This window comes from Oncorhynchus nerka, linkage group LG6 (assembly GCF_034236695.1).
Source record: "Oncorhynchus nerka isolate Pitt River linkage group LG6, Oner_Uvic_2.0, whole genome shotgun sequence".
In the NCBI taxonomy this organism is placed as follows: domain Eukaryota; kingdom Metazoa; phylum Chordata; class Actinopteri; order Salmoniformes; family Salmonidae; genus Oncorhynchus; species Oncorhynchus nerka.
In genome coordinates, this window is record NC_088401.1 from 8101666 (window position 1) to 8122281 (window position 20616).

Genomic DNA, 20616 nt, shown 5'->3' on the forward strand with positions numbered 1-20616 from the left:
ATATAATCTAGTTGTCTGGGTTACATGTACAATAGTATAATATAATCTAGTTGTCTGGGTTACATGTACAATATAATCTAGTTGTCTGGGTTACATGTACAATATAATCTAGTTGTCTGGGTTACATGTACAATATAATCTAGTTGTCTGGGTTACATGTACAATATAATCTAGTTGTCTGGGTTACATGTACAATAGTATAATATATTCTAGTTGTCTGGGTTACATGTATAATATAATATAGTTGTCTGGGTTACATGTACAATAGTATAATATAATCTAGTTGTCTGGGTTACATGTATAATATAATCTAGTTGTCTGGGTTACATGTATAATATAATCTAGTTGTCTGGGTTACATGTACAATAGTATAACATAATCTAGTTGTCTGGGTTACATGAACAATAGTATAATATAATCTAGTTGTCTGGGTTACATGTACAATAGTACAATATAATCTAGTTGTCTGGGTTACATGTACAATAGTACAATATAATCTAGTTGTCTGGGTTACATGTACAATAGTATAATATAATCTAGTTGTCTGGGTTACATGTACAATAGTATAATATAATCTAGTTGTCTGGGTTACATGTACAATAGTATAACATAATCTAGTTGTCTGGGTTACATGTACAATAGTATAATAGTATAATATAATCTAGTTGTCTGGGTTACATGTACAATAGTACAATATAATCTAGTTGTCAGGGTTACATGTACAATAGTATAATATATTCTAGTTGTCTGGGTTACAATAGTATAATATAATCTAGTTGTCTGGGTTACATGTACAATAGTATAATATAATCTAGTTGTCTGGGTTACATGTACAATAGTATAATATAATCTAGTTGTCTGGGTTACATGTACAATAGTATAATATAATCTAGTTGTCTGGGTTACATGTACAATAGTATAATATAATTGTTGTTACATGTACAATATGTATAATATAATCTAGTTGTCTGGGTTACATGTACAATAGTATAATATAATCTAGTTGTCTGGGTTACATGTACAATAGTATAATATAATCTAGTTGTCTGGGTTACATGTATAATAATATAATCTAGTTGTCTGGGTTACATGTATAATACAATCTAGTTGTCTGGGTTACATGTACAATAGTATAATATATTCTAGTTGTCTGGGTTACATGTATAATATAATCTAGTTGTCTGGGTTACATGTACAATAGTATAATATATTCTAGTTGTCTGGGTTACATGTATAATATAATCTAGTTGTCTGGGTTACATGTACAATAGTATAATATATTCTAGTTGTCTGGGTTACATGTACAATAGTATAACATAATCTAGTTGTCTGGGTTACATGTATTCTGCCCTTGAGTTGCGTTCCCATGCAAAACTAGACAGATAGCTAACAACTAAGTCTTCAATAAAACTCCCAAGGCGTGACTTTTCTTGAATGAATATATTGCAAACGTTTATGTTGTGAAACTGCAAAATACAGAAAAGAATATACTTTAGTGTTCAATTCACACCGACATACTGTAGCTGTACATTAAACATTTGAAGTTGCATAAATACAAAGCACGCGCTAAGGTACCATGCATCTGGCATGATGCCAAACCATATAGCTAATTGTTAACCATATGGTAATTGCTCCTTTCATTACTCTAATAATGTATAACCATCTATGTAGAATAACAAAGCATATTACACTAGAAACAGTAACAAAACTACAGTATTGTATATTTTACAATTAGTTTGCATGACGCATGAGCAAAGTAATACAGCTAACGACATACATTAAAGGCATTGCAATTTGTGAGTAAATGCAACCAACATTGATATGTAAGAAACTTTATCAATAACAAGATTATCATCATTAGCTAAATGCTTGAATCGAACTTACAAACAAATATTTTTCCAAGGCTGAAGCGTGACAAGAAATAACTACATTGAAAGACCTGCACCGTAGCGTTGTTTGTAGCTGCTTCTATGCGTGCAAAACAAATTCTGAACTTCCCGTTTGCGTTGTCTTTCTAAGTACCAGAAAGCGCCACTAGGGGGCAAATAACACCATTGAACACAATGCAAATCCAATTTAACCATTGTAATAAAATAATCTGTTACCTTCTAACAGGATGGCAGCACAACATGTATAACATAATCTAGTTGTCTGGGTTACATGTACAATAGTATAATATTATCTAGTTGTCTGGGTTACATGTATAACATAATCTAGTTGTCTGGGTTACATGTACAATATAATCTAGTTGTCTGGGTTACATGTACAATATAATCTAGTTGTCTGGGTTACATGTACAATAGTATAACATAATCTAGTTGTCTGGGTTACATGAACAATAGTATAATATAATCTAGTTGTCTGGGTTACATGTACAATAGTACAATATAATCTAGTTGTCTGGGTTACATGTACAATAGTATAATATAATCTAGTTGTCTGGGTTACATGTACAATAGTATAATATAATCTAGTTGTCTGGGTTACATGTACAATAGTATAACATAATCTAGTTGTCTGGGTTACATGTACAATAGTATAATATAATCTAGTTGTCTGGGTTACATGTACAATAGTACAATATAATCTAGTTGTCAGGGTTACATGTACAATAGTATAATATATTCTAGTTGTCTGGGTTACATGTACAATAGTATAATATAATCTAGTTGTCTGGGTTACATGTACAATAGTACAATATAATCTAGTTGTCTGGGTTACATGTACAATAGTATAATATAATCTAGTTGTCTGGGTTACATGTACAATAGTATAATATAATCTAGTTGTCTGGGTTACATGTACAACATAATCTAGTTGTCTGGGTTACATGTACAATATTATAATATAATCTAGTTGTCTGGGTTACATGTACAATAGTATAATATAATCTAGTTGTCTGGGTTACATGTACAATAGTATAATATAATCTAGTTGTCTGGGTTACATGTATAATACAATCTAGTTGTCTGGGTTACATGTACAATAGTATAACATAATCTAGTTGTCTGGGTTACATGTATAATACAATCTAGTTGTCTGGGTTACATGTACAATAGTATAATATATTCTAGTTGTCTGGGTTACATGTATAATATAATCTAGTTGTCTGGGTTACATGTACAATAGTATAATATATTCTAGTTGTCTGGGTTACATGTATAATATAATCTAGTTGTCTGGGTTACATGTACAATAGTATAATATATTCTAGTTGTCTGGGTTACATGTACAATAGTATAACATAATCTAGTTGTCTGGGTTACATGTATTCTGCCCTTGAGTTGCGTTCCCATGCAAAACTAGACAGATAGCTAACAACTAAGTCTTCAATAAAACTCCCAAGGCGTGACTTTTCTTGAATGAATATATTGCAAACGTTTATGTTGTGAAACTGCAAAATACAGAAAAGAATATACTTTAGTGTTCAATTCACACCGACATACTGTAGCTGTACATTAAACATTTGAAGTTGCATAAATACAAAGCACGCGCTAAGGTACCATGCATCTGGCATGATGCCAAACCATATAGCTAATTGTTAACCATATGGTAATTGCTCCTTTCATTACTCTAATAATGTATAACCATCTATGTAGAATAACAAAGCATATTACACTAGAAACAGTAACAAAACTACAGTATTGTATATTTTACAATTAGTTTGCATGACGCATGAGCAAAGTAATACAGCTAACGACATACATTAAAGGCATTGCAATTTGTGAGTAAATGCAACCAACATTGATATGTAAGAAACTTTATCAATAACAAGATTATCATCATTAGCTAAATGCTTGAATCGAACTTACAAACAAATATTTTTCCAAGGCTGAAGCGTGACAAGAAATAACTACATTGAAAGACCTGCACCGTAGCGTTGTTTGTAGCTGCTTCTATGCGTGCAAAACAAATTCTGAACTTCCCGTTTGCGTTGTCTTTCTAAGTACCAGAAAGCGCCACTAGGGGGCAAATAACACCATTGAACACAATGCAAATCCAATTTAACCATTGTAATAAAATAATCTGTTACCTTCTAACAGGATGGCAGCACAACATGTATAACATAATCTAGTTGTCTGGGTTACATGTACAATAGTATAATATTATCTAGTTGTCTGGGTTACATGTATAACATAATCTAGTTGTCTGGGTTACATGTACAATATAATCTAGTTGTCTGGGTTACATGTACAATAGTATAATATTATCTAGTTGTCTGGGTTACATGTACAATATAATCTAGTTGTCTGGGTTACATGTACAATAGTATAATATAATCTAGTTGTCTGGGTTACATGTACAATATAATCTAGTTGTCTGGGTTACATGTATAATATAATCTAGTTGTCTGGGTTACATGTACAATAGTATAATATATTCTAGTTGTCTGGGTTACATGTACAATAGTATAATATATTCTAGTTGTCTGGGTTACATGTATAATATAATCTAGTTGTCTGGGTTACATGTACAATAGTATAATATATTCTAGTTGTCTGGGTTACATGTACAATAGTATAATATAATCTAGTTGTCTGGGTTACATGTATAATATAATCTAGTTGTCTGGGTTACATGTACAATAGTATAATATATTCTAGTTGTCTGGGTTACATGTACAATAGTATAATATAATCTAGTTGTCTGGGTTACATGTACAATATAATCTAGTTGTCTGGGTTACATGTACAATAGTATAATATAATCTAGTTGTCTGGGTTACATGTACAATATAATCTAGTTGTCTGGGTTACATGTATAATATAATCTAGTTGTCTGGGTTACATGTACAATAGTATAATATATTCTAGTTGTCTGGGTTACATGTACAATAGTATAATATATTCTAGTTGTCTGTACAATTACAATAGTATAATATAATCTAGTTGTCTGGGTTACATGTACAATATAATCTAGTTGTCTGGGTTACATGTACAATAGTATAATATAATCTAGTTGTCTGGGTTACATGTACAATATAATCTAGTTGTCTGGGTTACATGTACAATAGTATAATATAATCTAGTTGTCTGGGTTACATGTACAATATAATCTAGTTGTCTGGGTTACATGTACAATAGTATAATATTATCTAGTTGTCTGGGTTACATGTACAATATAATCTAGTTGTCTGGGTTACATGTACAATAGTATAATATAATCTAGTTGTCTGGGTTACATGTACAATAGTATAATATATTCTAGTTGTCAAGGTTACATGTATAACAACATCTAGTTGTCTGGGTTACATGTACAATAGTATAATATATTCTAGTTGTCTGGGTTACATGTATAACAACATCTAGTTGTCTGGGTTACATGTACAATGCCATAATAATCTAGTTGTCTGGAGTGTAGACTAGTGTGGTTGACATCAGATTTAATTACTGCGTTCTGTTGGAGTCTTTCGGACACACGCGGACGCGCAAATAATAAATATGAATTAGGAATGGTACATTTCTCTCCAAAGGGCACTAATGCTGACGCACGTTTTAGACTCACGGTTACGATGATTTGGAGCCGAATCTAAAGCTAACGAGTTGCTCAGAGTCAGTCATCCACTGCCCGTGCTCAACGGATAGACGAAGTGCAGCGCTTCCTCTTTCTGTCATCCTGCCCACGGTAAATAGTAGCGAAACGCGACTGCCACTGTACACACACGCGCACGCACGCACGCACACACACACATATTCATCCTAGAATCAGACCCACGGCTGCGCTCCCTCCCTCCCTCCCACTCACCAAGTTTCCGTCTGTGTCTCGTTCATTCCGGTTCCAGGGACCAACACCGTGTGCCATGACAGAAAAAGGCTCTGTGAATATTACCGGCTAATGCATTTTAACAAGCATTAATGGCAGTAGGAGACACGTGGTGCTGACCGGAGTTGTGATGGTCAGGCTGTTGCGCTAGTCTAGGGCGGAGAAGGCGGCATGAATGGCAGGGCTTTCTCTCCTCAGTGAAGTGATGTGTTAAATGTTCTTTCCTCTACCTTTCACGAACATGCTTTATTTTCAGCTGGTGATCATGGCGGGGACAGTCATGCTAGCATACTACTTCGAGTACACGGACACGTTCAACGTGCACATCCAAGGGTTCTTCTGCTATGACAATGCCTACGTGAAGCCATACCTCGGACCGGAGGAGTCCAGCGCGATCCCACCGACTTTACTGTATGCGCTCGTGGCAGGGGTCCCTACATTTGTGGTGAGTTGATCTATATTCCCTATTTCTATGATGGGTGTGTATTGGAATAGACTGCAGAATAATATATTAATGATCATAGATCAGTTTCTGTTACAGTAGAGTTTACATTTCGTGACCAATTACATGTTGATAGGAAATGAATTTGCATATGAAAATACACTGAGCTTGGACGATGAATGCAATACTTGCTGACAGCAATTGATTCCTGTCTCGAGTTGCCATAGCAATTACTGTATACATGTTGATTCAGACTGGCATTTAATGTTACTGACACCTAATGTACTCTGTATCTTTATGTCAGGGTTGATGAATTCATAGATATAAAAGTCATAGATCGAACATACAAATGAGTTATGAAGTCTGTGCACGGCTAGAAGTCTGAACTCAATGGTGGCACAACACACACTTAGGGCAATACTTACCTTTTGATCAGATTAAGAAACATAGCCTCCGATTTAAACATTTCCCTGGGCTCAACTAGACCCCCTTGTGAGGTATGCTGTCTTTGATACATGATATGCTTCATTACAGCCCTGTTCTAGATGACTTCATTACAGCCCTGTTCTAGATGACTTCATCACAATGTCCTGTTCTAGATGACTTCATTACAGTCCTGTTCTAGATGACCTCATCACAATGCCCTGTTCTAGATGACTTCATTACAGCCCTGTTCTAGATGACTTCATTACAATGTCCTGTTCTAGATGACTTCATTACAATGTCCTGTTCTAGATGACTTCATCACAATGCCCTGTTCTAGATGACTTCATTACAGCCCTGTTCTAGATGACTTCATCACAATGCCCTGTTCTAGATGACTTCATTACAGCCCTGTTCTAGATGACTTCATTACAATGTCCTGTTCTAGATGACTTCATTTACAGCCCTGTTCTAGATGACTTCATCACAATGCCCTGTTCTAGATGACTTCATTACAGCCCTGTTCTAGATGACTTCATTACAATGTCCTGTTCTAGATTACTTCATTACAGCCCTGTTCTAGATGACTTCATTACAGCCCTGTTCTAGATGACGTCATTACAGTCCTGTTCTAGATGACTTCATTACAGCCCTGTTCTAGATGACCTCATCACAATGCCCTGTTCTAGATGACTTCATTACAGCCCTGTTCTAGATGACTTCATTACAATGTCCTGTTCTAGATGACTTCATTACAATGTCCTGTTCTAGATGACTTCATTACAGCCCTGTTCCAGATAACTTCATTACAGCTCTGTTCTAGATGACTTCATTACAGCTCTGTTCTAGATGACTTCATTACAGCTCTGTTCTAGATGACTTCATTACAGCTCTGTTCTAGATGACTTCATTACAGCTCTGTTCTAGATGACTTCATTACAGCCCTGTTCTAGATGACTTCATTACAGCCCTGTTCTAGATGACTTCATTACAGCCCTGTTCTAGATGACTTCATTACAGTCCTGTTCTAGATGACTTCATTACAATGTGCTGTTCTAGATGACTTCATTACAATGTCCTGTTCTAGATGACTTCATTACAGCCCTGTTCTAGATGACTTCATTACAGCTCTGTTCTAGATGACTTCATTACAGCTCTGTTCTAGATGACTTCATTACAGCTCTGTTCTAGATGACTTCATTACAGCCCTGTTCTAGATGACTTCATTACAGCCCTGTTCTAGATGACTTCATTACAGCCCTGTTCTAGATGACTTCATTACAGTCCTGTTCTAGATGACTTCATTACAATGTCCTGTTCTAGATGACTTCATTACAATGTCCTGTTCTAGATGACTTCATTACAGCTCTGTTCTAGATGACTTCATTACAGCTCTGTTCTAGATGACTTCATTACAGCCCTGTTCTAGATGACCTCATCACAATGCCCTATTCTAGATGACTTCATTACAGCCCTGTTCTAGATGACCTCATCACAATGTCCTGTTCTAGATGACTTCATTACAGTCCTGTTCTAGATGACCTCATCACAATGCCCTGTTCTAGATGACTTCATTACAGCCCTGTTCTACATGACCTCATCACAATGCCCTGTTCTAGATGACTTCATTACAGCCCTGTTCTAGATGACCTCATTACAGCCCTGTTCTAGATGACGTCATTACAGTCCTGTTCTAGATGACTTCATTACAGCCCTGTTCTAGATGACCTCATCACAATGCCCTGTTCTAGATGACTTCATTACAGCCCTGTTCTAGATGACTTCATTACAATGTCCTGTTCTAGATGACTTCATTACAATGTCCTGTTCTAGATGACTTCATTACAGCCCTGTTCCAGATAACTTCATTACAGCTCTGTTCTAGATGACTTCATTACAGCTCTGTTCTAGATGACTTCATTACAGCTCTGTTCTAGATGACTTCATTACAGCTCTGTTCTAGATGACTTCATTACAGCTCTGTTCTAGATGACTTCATTACAGCCCTGTTCTAGATGACTTCATTACAGCCCTGTTCTAGATGACTTCATTACAGCCCTGTTCTAGATGACTTCATTACAGTCCTGTTCTAGATGACTTCATTACAATGTCCTGTTCTAGATGACTTCATTACAATGTCCTGTTCTAGATGACTTCATTACAGCCCTGTTCTAGATGACTTCATTACAGCTCTGTTCTAGATGACTTCATTACAGCTCTGTTCTAGATGACTTCATTACAGCTCTGTTCTAGATGACTTCATTACAGCCCTGTTCTAGATGACCTCATCACAATGCCCTATTCTAGATGACTTCATTACAGCCCTGTTCTAGATGACCTCATCACAATGTCCTGTTCTAGATGACTTCATTACAGTCCTGTTCTAGATGACCTCATCACAATGCCCTGTTCTAGATGACTTCATTACAGCCCTGTTCTAGATGACCTCATCACAATGCCCTGTTCTAGATGACTTCATTACAGCCCTGTTCTAGATGACTTCATTACAGTCCTGTTCTAGATGACTTCATTACAGCCCTGTTCTAGATGACTTCATTACAATGTCCTGTTCTAGATGACTTCATTACAATGTCCTGTTCTAGATGACTTCATTACTGCCCTGTTCCAGATAACTTCATTACAGCCCTGTTCTAGATGACTTCATTACAGCTCTGTTCTAGATGACTTCATTACAGCTCTGTTCTAGATGACTTCATTACAGCTCTGTTCTAGATGACTTCATTACAGCTCTGTTCTAGATGACTTCATTACAGCCCTGTTCTAGATGACCTCATCACAATGCCCTGTTCTAGATGACTTCATTACAGCCCTGTTCTAGATGACCTCATCACAATGCCCTGTTCTAGATGACTTCATTACAGCCCTGTTCTAGATGACTTCATTACAATGTCCTGTTCTAGATGACTTCATTACAGCCCTGTTCCAGATGACTTCATTACAGCCCTGTTCTAGATGACTTCATCACAATGCCCTGTTCTAGATGACTTCATTACAGCCCTGTTCTAGATGACTTCATCACAATGCCCTGTTCTAGATGACTTCATTACAGCCCTGTTCTAGATGACTTCATTACAATGTCCTGTTCTAGATGACTTCATTACAGCCCTGTTCTAGATGACTTCATTACAGCCCTGTTCTAGATGACGTCATTACAGTCCTGTTCTAGATGACCTCATCACAATGCCCTGTTCTAGATGACTTCATTACAGCCCTGTTCTAGATGACTTCATTACAATGTCCTGTTCTAGATGACTTCATTACAATGTCCTGTTCTAGATGACTTCATTACAGCCCTGTTCCAGATAACTTCATTACAGCCCTGTTCTAGATGACTTCATCACAATGCCCTGTTCTAGATGACTTCATTACAGCCCTGTTCTAGATGACTTCATCACAATGTCCTGTTCTAGATGACTTCATTACAGCCCTGTTCTAGATGACTTCATTACAGCTCTGTTCTAGATGACTTCATTACAGCTCTGTTCTAGATGACTTCATTACAGCTCTGTTCTAGTTGACTTCATTACATCTCTGTTCTAGATGACTTCATTACAGCCCTGTTCTAGATGACTTCATTACAGCTCTGTTCTAGATGACTTCATTACAGCCCTGTTCTAGATGACTTCATTACAGCCCTGTTCTAGATTACTTCATTACAGCCCTGTTCTAGATGACTTCATCACAATGTCCTGTTCTAGATGACTTCATTACAATGTCCTGTTCTAGATGACTTCATTACAGCCCTGTTCTAGATGACTTCATTACAGCCCTGTTCTAGATGACTTCATTACAGCTCTGTTCTAGATGACTTCATTACAGCTCTGTTCTAGATGACTTCATTACAGCTCTGTTCTAGATGACTTCATTACAGCTCTGTTCTAGATGACTTCATTACAGCTCTGTTCTAGATGACTTCATTACAGCTCTGTTCTAGATGACTTCATTACAGCTCTGTTCTAGATGACTTCATTACAGCCCTGTTCTAGATGACTTCATTACAGCCCTGTTCTAGATGACTTCATTACAGCCCTGTTCTAGATGACTTCATTACAGTCCTGTTCTAGATGACTTCATTACAGCCCTGTTCTAGATGACTTCATTACAGCTCTGTTCTAGATGACTTCATTACAGCTCTGTTCTAGATGACTTCATTACAGCTCTGTTCTAGATGACTTCATTACAGCCCTGTTCTAGATGACCTCATCACAATGCCCTGTTCTAGATGACTTCATTACAGCCCTGTTCTAGATGACCTCATCACAATGCCCTGTTCTAGATGACTTCATTACAGCCCTGTTCTAGATGACTTCATTACAGCCCTGTTCTAGATGACTTCATTACAGTCCTGTTCTAGATGCCTTCAGTACAGCCCTGTTCTAGATGACTTCATTACAGCTCTGTTCTAGATGACTTCATTACAGCTCTGTTCTAGATGACTTCATTACAGCTCTGTTCTAGATGACTTCATTACAGCTCTGTTCTAGATGACTTCATTACAGCTCTGTTCTAGATGACTTCATTACAGCCCTGTTCTAGATGACCTCATCACAATGCCCTGTTCTAGATGACTTCATTACAGCCCTGTTCTAGATGACCTCATCACAATGCCCTGTTCTAGATGACTTCATTACAGCCCTGTTCTAGATGACCTCATCACAACGCCCTGTTCTAGATGACTTCATTACAGCCCTGTTCTAGATGACTTCATTACAATGTCCTGTTCTAGATGACTTCATTACAATGTCCTGTTCTAGATGACTTCATTACAGCCCTGTTCCAGATGACTTCATTACAGCCCTGTTCTAGATGACTTCATCACAATGCCCTGTTCTAGATGACTTCATTACAGCCCTGTTCTAGATGACTTCATCACAATGCCCTGTTCTAGATGACTTCATTACAGCCCTGTTCTAGATGACTTCATTACAATGTCCTGTTCTAGATGACTTCATTACAGCCCTGTTCTAGATGACTTCATTACAGCCCTGTTCTAGATGACGTCATTACAGTCCTGTTCTAGATGACTTCATTACAGCCCTGTTCTAGATGACCTCATCACAATGCCCTGTTCTAGATGACTTCATTACAGCCCTGTTCTAGATGACTTCATTACAATGTCCTGTTCTAGATGACTTCATTACAATGTCCTGTTCTAGATGACTTCATTACAGCCCTGTTCCAGATAACTTCATTACAGCCCTGTTCTAGATGACTTCATCACAATGCCCTGTTCTAGATGACTTCATTACAGCCCTGTTCTAGATGACTTCATCACAATGTCCTGTTCTAGATGACTTCATTACAGCCCTGTTCTAGATGACTTCATTACAGCTCTGTTCTAGATGACTTCATTACAGCTCTGTTCTAGATGACTTCATTACAGCTCTGTTCTAGATGACTTCATTACAGCTCTGTTCTAGTTGACTTCATTACATCTCTGTTCTAGATGACTTCATTACAGCCCTGTTCTAGATGACTTCATTACAGCTCTGTTCTAGATGACTTCATTACAGCCCTGTTCTAGATGACTTCATTACAGCCCTGTTCTAGATGACTTCATTACAGCCCTGTTCTAGATGACTTCATTACAGTCCTGTTCTAGATGACTTCATTACAATGTCCTGTTCTAGATGACTTCATTACAGCCCTGTTCTAGATGACTTCATTACAGCCCTGTTCTAGATGACTTCATTACAGCCCTGTTCTAGATGACTTCATTACAGCCCTGTTCTAGATGACTTCATTACAGCCCTGTTCTAGATGACTTCATTACAGTCCTGTTCTAGATGACTTCATTACAATGTCCTGTTCTAGATGACTTCATTACAATGTCCTGTTCTAGATGACTTCATTACATCCCTGTTCTAGATGACTTCATTACAGCTCTGTTCTAGATGACTTCATTACAGCTCTGTTCTAGATGACTTCATTACAGCTCTGTTCTAGATGACTTCATTACAGCCCTGTTCTAGATGACCTCATCACAATGCCTGTTCTAGATGACTTCATTACAGCCCTGTTCTAGATGACCTCATCACAATGTCCTGTTCTAGATGACTTCATTACAGTCCTGTTCTAGATGACCTCATCACAATGCCCTGTTCTAGATGACTTCATTACAGCCCTGTTCTAGATGACCTCATCACAATGCCCTGTTCTAGATGACTTCATTACAGCCCTGTTCTAGATGACTTCATCACAGCCCTGTTCTAGATGACTGTTCTAGATGACTTCATTACAGCCCTGTTCTAGATGACTTCATTACAGCTCTGTTCTAGATGACTTCATTACAGCTCTGTTCTAGATGACTTCATTACAGCTCTGTTCTAGATGACTTCATTACAGCTCTGTTCTAGATGACTTCATTACAGCTCTGTTCTAGATGACTTCATTACAGCCCTGTTCTAGATGACCTCATCACAATGCCCTGTTCTAGATGACTTCATTACAGCCCTGTTCTAGATGACTTCATCACAATGCCCTGTTCTAGATGACTTCATTACAGCCCTGTTCTAGATGACTTCATCACAATGCCCTGTTCTAGATGACTTCATTACAGCCCTGTTCTAGATGACTTCATTACAATGTCCTGTTCTAGATGACTTCATTACAATGTCCTGTTCTAGATGACTTCATTACAGCCCTGTTCCAGATGACTTCATTACAGCCCTGTTCTAGATGACTTCATCACAATGCCCTGTTCTAGATGACTTCATTACAGCCCTGTTCTAGATGACTTCATCACAATGCCCTGTTCTAGATGACTTCATTACAGCCCTGTTCTAGATGACTTCATTACAATGTCCTGTTCTAGATGACTTCCTGTTCTAGATGACTTCATTACAGCCCTGTTCTAGATGACCTCATCACAATGCCCTGTTCTAGATGACTTCATTACAGCCCTGTTCTAGATGACTTCATTACAATGTCCTGTTCTAGATGACTTCATTACAATGTCCTGTTCTAGATGACTTCATTACAGCCCTGTTCCAGATAACTTCATTACAGCCCTGTTCTAGATGACTTCATCACAATGCCCTGTTCTAGATGACTTCATTACAGCCCTGTTCTAGATGACTTCATCACAATGTCCTGTTCTAGATGACTTCATTACAGCCCTGTTCTAGATGACTTCATTACAGCTCTGTTCTAGATGACTTCATTACAGCTCTGTTCTAGATGACTTCATTACAGCTCTGTTCTAGATGACTTCATTACAGCTCTGTTCTAGATGACTTCATTACAGCTCTGTTCTAGATGACTTCATTACATCTCTGTTCTAGATGACTTCATTACAGCCCTGTTCTAGATGACTTCATTACAGCTCTGTTCTAGATGACTTCATTACAGCCCTGTTCTAGATGACTTCATTACAGCCCTGTTCTAGATGACTTCATTACAGCCCTGTTCTAGATGACTTCATCACAATGTCCTGTTCTAGATGACTTCATTACAATGTCCTGTTCTAGATGACTTCATTACAGCCCTGTTCTAGATGACTTCATTACAGCCCTGTTCTAGATGACTTCATTACAGCCCTGTTCTAGATGACTTCATTACAGCCTGTTCTAGATGACTTCATTACAGCTCTGTTCTAGATGACTTCATTACAGCCCTGTTCTAGATGACTTCATTACAGCTCTGTTCTAGATGACTTCATTACAGCCCTGTTCTAGATGACTTCATTACAGCCCTGTTCTAGATGACCTCATCACAATGCCCTGTTCTAGATGACTTCATTACAGCCCTGTTCTAGATGACTTCATCACAATGCCCTGTTCTAGATGACTTCATTACAGCCCTGTTCTAGATGACTTCATTACAGCTCTGTTCCAGATGACTTCATTACAGCCCTGTTCTAGATGACTTCATCACAATGCCCTGTTCTAGATGACTTCATTACAGCCCTGTTCTAGATGACTTCATCACAATGTCCTGTTCTAGATGACTTCATTACAGCCCTGTTCTAGATGACTTCATTACAGCTCTGTTCTAGATGACTTCATTACAGCTCTGTTCTAGATGACTTCATTACAGCTCTGTTCTAGATGACTTCATTACAGCTCTGTTCTAGATGACTTCATTACAGCTCTGTTCTAGATGACTTCATTACATCTCTGTTCTAGATGACTTCATTACAGCCCTGTTCTAGATGACTTCATTACAGCTCTGTTCTAGATGACTTCATTACAGCCCTGTTCTAGATGACTTCATTACAGCCCTGTTCTAGATGACTTCATTACAGCCCTGTTCTAGATGACTTCATCACAATGTCCTGTTCTAGATGACTTCATTACAATGTCCTGTTCTAGATGACTTCATTACAGCCCTGTTCTAGATGACTTCATTACAGCCCTGTTCTAGATGACTTCATTACAGCTCTGTTCTAGATGACTTCATTACAGCTCTGTTCTAGATGACTTCATTACAGCTCTGTTCTAGATGACTTCATTACAGCCCTGTTCTAGATGACTTCATTACAGCTCTGTTCTAGATGACTTCATTACAGCCCTGTTCTAGATGACTTCATTACAGCCCTGTTCTAGATGACCTCATCACAATGCCCTGTTCTAGATGACTTCATTACAGCCCTGTTCTAGATGACCTCATCACAATGCCCTGTTCTAGATGACTTCATTACAGTCCTGTTCTGGATGCCTTCAGTACAGCCCTGTTCTAGATGACTTCATTACAGCTCTGTTCTAGATGACTTCATTACAGCTCTGTTCTAGATGACTTCATTACAGCTCTGTTCTAGATGACTTCATTACAGCTCTGTTCTAGATGACTTCATTACAGCCCTGTTCTAGATGACCTCATCACAATGCCCTGTTCTAGATGACTTCATTACAGCCCTGTTCTAGATGACCTCATCACAATGCCCTGTTCTAGATGACTTCATTACAGCCCTGTTCTAGATGACCTCATCACAATGCCCTGTTCTAGATGACTTCATTACAGCCCTGTTCTAGATGACTTCATTACAATGTCCTGTTCTAGATGACTTCATTACAATGTCCTGTTCTAGATGACTTCATTACAGCCCTGTTCTAGATGACTTCATTACAGCCCTGTTCTAGATGACTTCATCACAATGCCCTGTTCTAGATGACTTCATTACAGCCCTGTTCTAGATGACTTCATCACAATGCCCTGTTCTAGATGACTTCATTACAGCCCTGTTCTAGATGACTTCATTACAATGTCCTGTTCTAGATGACTTCATTACAGCCCTGTTCTAGATGACTTCATTACAGCCCTGTTCTAGATGACTTCATTACAGTCCTGTTCTAGATGACTTCATTACAGCCCTGTTCTAGATGACCTCATCACAATGCCCTGTTCTAGATGACTTCATTACAGCCCTGTTCTAGATGACTTCATTACAATGTCCTGTTCTAGATGACTTCATTACAATGTCCTGTTCTAGATGACTTCATTACAGCCCTGTTCTAGATGACTTCATTACAGCCCTGTTCTAGATGACTTCATTACAATGCCCTGTTCTAGATGACTTCATTACAGCCCTGTTCTAGATGACTTCATCACAATGTCTAGATGACTTCATTACAGCCCTGTTCTAGATGACTTCATTAGAGCTCTGTTCTAGATGACTTCATTACAGCTCTGTTCTAGATGACTTCATTACAGCTCTGTTCTAGATGACTTCATTACAGCCCTGTTCTAGATGACTTCATTACAGCCCTGTTCTAGATGACTTCATTACAGCCCTGTTCTAGATGACTTCATTACAATGTCCTGTTCTAGATGACTTCATTACAGTCCTGTTCTAGATGACTTCATTACAGCCCTGTTCTAGATGACTTCATTACAGCCCTGTTCTAGATGACTTCATTACAGCCCTGTTCTAGATGACTTCATTACAGCCCTGTTCTAGATGACTTCATTACAGCCCTGTTCTAGATGACTTCATTACAGCCCTGTTCTAGATGACTTCATTACAGTCCTGTTCTAGATGACTTCATTACAATGTCCTGTTCTAGATGACTTCATTACAGCCCTGTTCTAGATGACTTCATTACAGCTCTGTTCTAGATGACTTCATTACAGCTCTGTTCTAGATGACTTCATTACAGCTCTGTTCTAGATGACTTCATTACAGCCCTGTTCTAGATGACTTCATTACAGCTCTGTTCTAGATGCCTTCATTACAGCCCTGTTCTAGATGACTTCATTACAATGTCCTGTTCTAGATGACTTCATTACAGCTCTGTTCTAGATGACTTCATCACAATGCCCTGTTCTAGATGACTTCATTACAGCCCTGTTCTAGATGACTTCATCACAATGCCCTGTTCTAGATGACTTCATTACAGCCCTGTTCTAGATGACTTCATTACAGCCCTGTTCTAGATGACTTCATTACAGCCCTGTTCTAGATGACTTCATTACAATGTCCTGTTCTAGATGACTTCATTACAGCCCTGTTCTAGATGACTTCATTACAGCTCTGTTCTAGATGACTTCATTACAGCTCTGTTCTAGATGACTTCATTACAGCCCTGTTCTAGATGACTTCATTACAGCCCTGTTCTAGATGACTTCATTACAGCCCTGTTCTAGATGACTTCATTACAGCCCTGTTCTAGATGACTTCATTACAGCCCTGTTCTAGATGACTTCATTACAGCCCTGTTCTAGATGACTTCCAGCTCTGTTCTAGATGACTTCATTACAGCTCTGTTCTAGATGACTTCATTACAGCTGTTCTAGATGACTTCATTACAGCCCTGTTCTAGATGACCTCATCACAATGCCCTGTTCTAGATGACTTCATTACAGCCCTGTTCTAGATGACTTCACAATGTCCTGTTCTAGATGACATTACAGCCCTGTTCTAGATGACTTCATCACAATGCCCTGTTCTAGATGACTTCATTACAGCCCTGTTCTAGATGACTTCATTACAATGCCCTGTTCTAGATGACTTCATTACAGCCCTGTTCTAGATGACTTCATTACAGTCCTGTTCTAGATGACTTCATTACAGCCCTGTTCTAGATGACTTCATTACAGCTCTGTTCTAGATGACTTCATTACAGCCTGTTCTAGATGACTTCATTACAGCTCTGTTCTAGATGACTTCATTACAGCTCTGTTCTAGATGACTTCATTACAGCCCTGTTCTAGATGACTTCATGTTCTAGATGACTTCATTACAGCCCTGTTCTAGATGACTTCATCACAATGCCCTGTTCTAGATGACTTCATTACAGCCCTGTTCTAGATGACTTCATTACAATGCCCTGTTCTAGATGACTTCATTACAGCCCTGTTCTAGATGACTTCATTACAATGTCCTGTTCTAGATGACTTCATTACAATGTCCTGTTCTAGATGACTTCATTACAGCCCTGTTCTAGATGACTTCATTACAGCCCTGTTCTAGATGACTTCATCACAATGCCCTGTTCTAGATGACTTCATTACAGCCCTGTTCTAGATGACTTCATTACAATGCCCTGTTCTAGATGACTTCATTACAGCCCTGTTCTAGATGACTTCATTACAGCCCTGTTCTAGATGACTTCATTACAATGTCCTGTTCTAGATGACTTCATTACAGCCCTGTTCTAGATGACTTCATTACAGCTCTGTTCTAGATGACTTCATTACAGCCCTGTTCTAGATGACTTCATTACAGCCCTGTTCTAGATGACTTCATTACAGCCCTGTTCTAGATGACTTCATTACAGCCCTGTTCTAGATGACTTCATTACAATGCCCTGTTCTAGATGACTTCATTACAGCCCTGTTCTAGATGACTTCATTACAGCCCTGTTCTAGATGACTTCATTACAGCCCTGTTCTAGATGACTTCATCACAATGTCCTGTTCTAGATGACTTCATTACAGCCCTGTTCTAGATGACTTCATTGACTTCATTACAGCCCTGTTCTAGATGACTTCATTACAGCTCTGTTCTAGATGACTTCATTACAGCTCTGTTCTAGATGACTTCATTACAGCCCTGTTCTAGATGACTTCATTACAGCTCTGTTCTAGATGACTTCATTACAGCCCTGTTCTAGATGACTTCATTACAGCTCTGTTCTAGATGACTTCATTACAGCCCTGTTCTAGATGACTTCATTACAGCTCTGTTCTAGATGACTTCATTACAGCCCTGTTCTAGATGACTTCATTACAGCCTGTTCTAGATGACTTCATTACAATGTCCTGTTCTAGATGACTTCATTACAATGCCTGTTCTAGATGACTTCATTACAGCCCTGTTCTGACTTCTGTTCTAGATGACTTCATTACAGCCCTGTTCTAGATGACTTCATTACAGCCCTGTTCTAGATGACTTCATTACAATGTCCTGTTCTAGATGACTTCATTACACTTCTATTGACTTCATTACATCTGTTCTAGATGACTTCATTACAGCTCTGTTCTAGATGACTTCATTACAGCTCTGTTCTAGATGACTTCATTACAGCTCTGTTCTAGATGACTTCATTACAGCCCTGTTCTAGATGACTTCATTACAGCCCTGTTCTAGATGACTTCATTACAGCCCTGTTCTAGATGACTTCATCACAATGTCCTGTTCTAGATGACTTCATTACAGCCCTGTTCTAGATGACTTCATTACAATGCCCTGTTCTAGATGACTTCATTACAGCCCTGTTCTAGATGACTTCATTACAGCCCTGTTCTAGATGACTTCATTACAGTCCTGTTCTAGATGACTTCATTACAGCCCTGTTCTAGATGACTTCATTACAATGTCCTGTTCTAGATGACTTCATTACAGCCCTGTTCTAGATGACTTCATTACAGCTCTGTTCTAGATGACTTCATTACAGCTCTGTTCTAGATGACTTCATTACAGCTCTGTTCTAGATGACTTCATTACAGCTCTGTTCTAGATGACTTCATTACAGCTCTGTTCTAGATGACTTCATTACAGCCCTGTTCTAGATGACTTCATTACAGCCCTGTTCTAGATGACTTCATTACAGCCCTGTTCTAGATGACTTCATTACAGCCCTGTTCTAGATGACTTCATTACAATGCCTGTTCTAGATGACTTCATTACAGCCCTGTTCTAGATGACTTCATTACAGCTCTGTTCTAGATGACTTCATTACAGCTCTGTTCTAGATGACTTCATTACAGCTCTGTTCTAGATGACTTCATTACAGCCCTGTTCTAGATGACTTCATTACAGCCCTGTTCTAGATGACTTCATTACAGCCCTGTTCTAGATGACTTCATTACAGTCCTGTTCTAGATGACCTCATCACAATGCCCTGTTCTAGATGACTTCATTACAGCCCTGTTCTAGATGACTTCATTACAATGCCCTGTTCTAGATGACTTCATTACAGCCCTGTTTCATTACAGCCCTAGATGACTTCATTACAGCCCTGTTCTAGATGACTTCATTACAGCCCTGTTCTAGATGACTTCATTACAGCCCTGTTCTAGATGACTTCATTACAGCTCTGTTCTAGATGACTTCATTACAGCTCTGTTCTAGATGACTTCATTACAGCTCTGTTCTAGATGACTTCATTACAGCCCTGTTCTAGATGACTTCATTAATGCCCTGTTCTAGATGACTTCATTACAGCCCTGTTCTAGATGACTTCATCACAGCCCTGTTCTAGATGACTTCATTACAGCCCTGTTCTAGATGACTTCATTACAATGCCCTGTTCTAGATGACTTCATTACAGCCCTGTTCTAGATGACTTCATTACAATGTCCTGTTCTAGATGACTTCATTACAATGTCCTGTTCTAGATGACTTCATTACAGCCCTGTTCTAGATGACTTCATTACAGCCCTGTTCTAGATGACTTCATTACAATGCCCTGTTCTAGATGACTTCATTACAGCTCTGTTCTAGATGACTTCATTACAGCCCTGTTCTAGATGACTTCATTACAGCCCTGTTCTAGATGACTTCATTACAATGTCCTGTTCTAGAT

The 20616-nt window shown here is 38.5% G+C and overlaps 1 protein-coding gene and 2 long non-coding RNA genes across 3 annotated transcripts in view; 1 reads left to right on the forward strand and 2 right to left on the reverse strand.

Moving 5' to 3' along the window:
- Positions 1 to 1425: 1425 nt before the first annotated feature.
- Positions 1426 to 2962, reverse strand: LOC135572093 (uncharacterized). The gene is made up of 2 exons (XR_010464007.1): positions 1885 to 2962; positions 1426 to 1466 (listed from the first exon to the last, which is right to left on the reverse strand). It is a non-coding gene; the product is annotated as an uncharacterized LOC135572093 (long non-coding RNA).
- A 391-nt stretch (positions 2963 to 3353) lies between these two features.
- Positions 3354 to 4128, reverse strand: LOC135572094 (uncharacterized). The gene is made up of 2 exons (XR_010464008.1): positions 3813 to 4128; positions 3354 to 3394 (listed from the first exon to the last, which is right to left on the reverse strand). It is a non-coding gene; the product is annotated as an uncharacterized LOC135572094 (long non-coding RNA).
- Positions 4129 to 5878: 1750 nt separating this feature from the next.
- Positions 5879 to 20616, forward strand: part of LOC115115735 (phospholipid phosphatase-related protein type 5-like) — a 170345-nt gene continuing 155607 nt past the window's right edge. The window contains exon 1 of the mRNA XM_065019763.1: positions 5879 to 6208. Coding sequence (XP_064875835.1) covers positions 5978 to 6208 — 231 coding nt within the window. The 5' untranslated portion in view covers positions 5879 to 5977. The remainder of the gene's footprint in view (positions 6209 to 20616) is intronic.